This window comes from Chrysemys picta, chromosome 1, assembly GCF_011386835.1.
Source record: "Chrysemys picta bellii isolate R12L10 chromosome 1, ASM1138683v2, whole genome shotgun sequence".
NCBI classification, from domain to species: domain Eukaryota; kingdom Metazoa; phylum Chordata; order Testudines; family Emydidae; genus Chrysemys; species Chrysemys picta.
This window is the reverse complement of record NC_088791.1, coordinates 250,690,971-250,696,096: the sequence shown is the minus strand read 5'-3', so window position 1 is coordinate 250,696,096 and position 5,126 is coordinate 250,690,971. Positions and strand designations below refer to the sequence as shown.

The 5,126-nt window shown below is 52.5% G+C and overlaps 1 protein-coding gene across 1 annotated transcript; it reads left to right on the top strand.

The window, feature by feature from the left end:
- Nucleotides 1–295: 295 nt before the first annotated feature.
- Nucleotides 296–3,877, top strand: LOC135980809 (uncharacterized). Its single transcript, XM_065581030.1, has 2 exons — nt 296–1,269; nt 2,264–3,877. Exons 1-2 carry the CDS (start codon nt 693–695, stop codon nt 2,737–2,739), a joined length of 1,053 nt encoding a protein of 350 aa, XP_065437102.1. The 5' UTR covers nt 296–692; the 3' UTR covers nt 2,740–3,877.
- Nucleotides 3,878–5,126: the final 1,249 nt, after the last annotated feature.

The following is a 5,126-nucleotide window of genomic DNA, read 5'->3' as shown; positions in this document are numbered from 1 at the left end:
AGGAACCAGCATAATAAAATTCCAAGGCCTAATGAACACATTTGCGAATGCCACACTGGCTAAAAAAGTGAAAGTCATGCGAGAACAATTATTGAGGTGAAGGGCCAAAGACACCTATCGGTTATGTTACAGTATTAAGGTTTGAAAGTTTTGAAATAAACTTCCCACCCTTCCCACACCCCCTCTAAACTGGCACCACCTTGCCCCCATTTAGGGCCAGCCTTACAGAAAACAGCACCTTGGGTAAACTTGTGTTTTGGCACCCTTTCTTTGAGTTTAAGTATGTTGCAGTATTAGGCCTGGTCTACACTAGGCGTTTATGTCGAAGTTAGCGCCGTTAAATCGAATTAACCCTGCACCCGTCCACACTGCGATGCTATTTAGTTCGACATAGAGGTCTCTTTAATTCGACTTCTGTACTCCTCCCCGACGAGGGGAGTAGCGCTAAATTCGACATGGCCATGTCGAATTAGGCTAGGTGTGGATGGAAATCGACGCTAATAGCTCCGGGAGCTATCCCACAGTGCACCACTCTGTTGACGCTCTGGACAGCAGTGCGAGCTCGGATGCTCTGACCAGCCACACAGGAAAAGCCCCGGGAAAATTTGAATTTGAATTCCTTTTCCTGTCTGGCCAGTTTGAATCTCATTTCCTGTCTGGACATCGTGGCGAGCACAGCAGCACTGGCAACGATGCAGAGCTCTCCAGCAGTGATGGCCATGCAGTCTGGGAATAGAAAGAGAGCCCCAGCATGGACTGATCGTGAAGTCTTGGATCTCATCGCTGTGTGGGGCGATGAGTCCGTGCTTTCCGAGCTGCGATCCAAAAGAAGGAATGCAAAGATCTACGAGAAGATCTCTAAAGACATGGCAGAGAGAGGATACAGCCGGGATGCAACGCAGTGCCGCGTGAAAATCAAGGAGCTGAGACAAGGCTACCAGAAGACCAAAGAGGCAAACGGATGCTCCGGATCCCATCCCCAGACATCCCGTTTCTACGAGGCACTGCATTCCATCCTCGGTGCTGCCGCCACCACTACCCCACCAGTGACCGTGGACTCTGAGGATGGGATACTGTCCACGGCCGGTTCCTCAGACATGTTAGGGGACGGGGAAGATGAGGAAGGAGATGAGGAGGGCGAGGCAGTTGGCAGATCTCACAACGCTGATTTCCCCGACAGCCAGGATCTCTTCATCACCCTTACAGAGATCCCCTACGAAGCGTCCCCAGCCATTACCCCGGACACAGAATCTGGTGAAGGATCAGCCAGTAAGTGTTGTAAACATCTAAACATTTATTTTTAACAAAACAGGAATATTAACAATTAAAAGAATGGGTTGTTCATGATTAGTGTGCCCTAGGCGCTTAACGGTTTAGTAAGGGGCAGTGCAAGTTTTGAAAAGAAATCTAGCAATGTCCGGTTTTCAGTGATTGTCCTGCACAAGCCGCTCTACTGTGTATTCCCTGCTACTGCAGCTACAGTAAAATGCGGTCTATATGTGCGGGGATAGAGCAGTAATCCTCCTGGGACATCTCGATGAAGCTCTCCTGGAGGTAACTTGAAAGCCGTTGCATGAGGTTCTTGGGGAGAGCGGCCTTATTGGGTCCTCCGAAGTACGACACGTTGCCGCGCCACGAGATTATCAGGTACTCGGGGATCATTGCTCTGCACAGCAGGGCGGCATACGGCCCTGGTCTTTGGAGGCTTTCCCGGAGCATTCTCTCTTTGTCGCTCTCGGAGATCCTCATCAGGGTGATGTCGGCCATGGTGACCTGCTTTTAATTAGGTAGGGGAATGTTAGTGTTGGGACTGCTTTCCCGTTCCTTTACAGAACTGTCACCGCTGGTTTGCAGCCACGCGGTGGAGGCGGGAGAGGGGCAGCCGAAAGGGATCATTCCCGGGGACAGCCGCGAGGGGGTGGGACAGGGGCAGAGTTCCCGCTTGCCGGATTGCTGGCAGCAGGGACTGACATTGATTTAAATGTGAAATGAGGCCAGTGGTAATATAAAAGTTTTAAACTGCCACAAGTGTACGGCTTACCATGTCTGCCTGCAACAGAAATTCCGTTGTGCTGCCTCGCTTCTCAAATGTGCTGTTCAAGACCCCAGGCACAGAATGCGAAGGCCGAGAATTCGACCTTGTGCTGAGTGCGCATGTGAAAGGTGCTGTGCATGGTCTTGTTCACAGAGAAAGACTATGTTCTTTGTTCACAACTACATTTATCTTTCAGAGGAATTCACTCCCTTTTTCCCATTTCCACAGCCCCGTCTGCGACTGTCTCACAACCTAGCCTGGAATCACACTCCCAGAGGCTAGCGCGGATTAGGCGTAGGAAGAAGAGGACACGGGAGGACATGTTCTCTGAGCTTATGGCCTCTTCCCAAGCCCAGGCAGCACAGCAGACCCAGTGGCGGGAGAACTTGACCCGAATGCACCAAGCCAACATGGATCGGGAGGAGAGGTGGCGGCAGGAAGACCAGCAGGCGACTCAAACGCTGCTTGGACTACTGAGGGAGCAAACGGACACGCTCCGGCGCCTTGTGGATGTTCTGCAGGAACGGAGGCAGGAGGACAGAGCCCCGCTGCAGTCCATCTCTAACCGCCCTCCCCCGCCACCAAGTCCCATACCCACCTCACCCAAAGTGCAAAGAAGGAGAGGCGGCAGAGTCCCTGCTAACTCTCACTCCACCCCTGCAGAGAGCTCTAGTAGCAGAAGGCTCTCATTTCCCAAAATTTGAAAAGTTCTTTCCTTCCCGCCTGACACAAGCCCACGTCCAAGTTTCACCTCCCAATGCCATGTGTAGTTGATAATAAAAAATTCGTTTCTGTTAACTACTGTTTCAATCATGTTCTTTTGGAGGAGGAGGGGAAAGGGGGTTGGAAATTGGACAGGACAGTCTCCTTTGGCAGGGTACATAGTCGGGGGCAGGCACAGCAGCAGGGCATATACACAGTGCAGTGATGCAGTGACTAGTTGCCCCGGTTAGTCTGGGAGGTTGTTTTGATGTAATGTTGGGGGGGGTGGGTTGCTCTGTGACTTTGTGGCGGGGGAGGGCAGTTACAGATCTTAAGCGCCGGTCCTTAGACAGGATCACAGAGCCACACAGCATGGGATCTGTAACCGTCCTCCCCCTGCCACAAAGTCAAATAGACCTCCCATACACACAGTCCCGATCAGGAGGGGTGACAGGCTCCGTTGAAACAAGCATCCCACCGCAGCGGAGCCTGTCAATCCTTGAGTTTAGAAGCTGCATTCGCATCACAACACTAGACCCGCCCCGCACCACAGTCTGCGTCCCAGTTTTAAAAAATTCCCGCTAAAACAGTATTAAAGAAAACGGTGTGCTTTAACAAAGTAGAACTATTTTTATTTCGACACGTGTGTTGGAGGGGGGGTGAAGGGGGTATGTAACTGGATAGGATAGTCAACATTACCTGGGTAAAGAAACGGGGGCAGGTTTAGCTTCTCAGTACACAAACTATAAAATCACAGGTTACCCTGCTCACTCAGGAACTTTGCTTTCAAAGCCTCCCGGATGCACAGCGCTTCCCGCTGGTCTCTTCTAATCGCCCGGCTGTCTGGCTGTGAGTAATCACCAGCCAGGCTATTTTCCTCAACCTCCCACCCCGCCATAAAGGTCTCCCCCTTGCTCTCACAGAGATTGTGGAGCACACAGCAAGCTGCTATAACAATGGGGATATTGGTTTCGCTGAGATCACAGCGAGTCAGTAAGCTTCTCCATCTCCCCTTGAGACGGCCAAAAGCACACTCCACCACCATTCTGCACTTGCTCAGCCGGTAGTTGAAGAGTTCTTTTTCAGTGTCCAGGGCGCCAGTATAGGGCTTCATGAGCCAGGGCATTAGCGGGTAGGCTGGGTCCCCGAGGATGACTATAGGCATCTCCACATCCCCAACAGTTATTTTGTGGTCCGGGAAGTAAATACCTTGTTGCAGCCGTCTAAACAGACCAGAGTTCCTGAAAACACGAGCGTCATGAACCTTGCCCGGCCATCCCACGTAGATGTTGGTAAAACGTCCCCTGTGGTCCACCAGTGCTTGCAGCACCATGGAAAAGTATCCCTTTCGGTTAATGTACTGGGTGGCCTGGTGGTCCGGTGCCAGGATAGGGATGTGAGTTCCATCTATGGCCCCACCGCAGTTTGGGAATCCCATCGCTGCGAAGCCATCTATGATCGCCTCCACGTTTCCCAGGGTCACTACCTTTGGCAGCAGTACATCAACGATTGCCTTCGCTACTTGCATCACAACAACCCCCACGGTAGATTTGCCCACCCCAAACTGGTTCGCGACTGACCGGTAGCTGTCTGGCGTTGCAAGCTTCCACAGGGCTATGGCCACTCGCTTCTGTACACTCAGTGCAGCTCGCAACCGGGTGTCACTGCGCTTCAGGGCAGGGGACAGCAACTCACAAAGTTCCAGGAAAGTTCCCTTCCGCATGCGAAAGTTTCGCAGCCACTGGGATTCATCCCAGACCTGCAGCACTATGCGGTCCCACCACTCAGTGCTTGTCTCCCGTGCCCAGAATCGCCGTTCCACGGCATCAACATGACCCATTGCCACTGTGATGTCCTCGGCGCTGGGTCGCCTGCTTTCTGACAGGTCTGTGCTACTCTCAGACTTCAGGACATCACCGCGGTGCCGTAGCCTCCTTGCCTGACTTTTCTGCATCTGCCTCAGGGAAACCTTTATGATAAGCTGCGAGACGTTGAGAGCGGCCACAACTGCAGCGATGGTCGCAGCGGGCTCCATGCTCGGAGTACAGTGGCGTCCGCGCTGTCAATGACTGGAAAAGCGCGCGAACTGTTTTCCCGCCGGCGCTTTCAGGGAGGGAGGGCGGGAGTGATGGACGGATGACGACAGTTTCCCAAAAGCACCCTCGACTCATTTTGTTACCCAGAAGGCATTGCCGGCTACACCCAGAATTCCAATGGGCAGAGGGGACTGCGGGAACTGTGGGATAGCTGACCACAGTGCACCGCTTCGAATGTCGACGCTATCACCGTTAGTGTGGACGCACAAAGTCGAATTACTGTCCTTAGTGTGGACACACACGTTCGACTTTGCAATATCGATTACAAAAATTCGATGCAAGTAAAATCGAAC

What these genes read in the sequence shown, in the direction of transcription:
- LOC135980809 (XM_065581030.1), top strand. Translation starts at nt 693, where the DNA reads ATGCAGAGCTCTCCAGCAGTGATGGCCATGCAGTCTGGGAATAGAAAG. An exon ending in ATCTGGTGAAGGATCAGCCA is followed by an intron (nt 1,270 to 2,263) that starts GTAAGTGTTGTA and finishes CCATTTCCACAG; the next exon opens with CCCCGTCTGCGACTGTCTCA.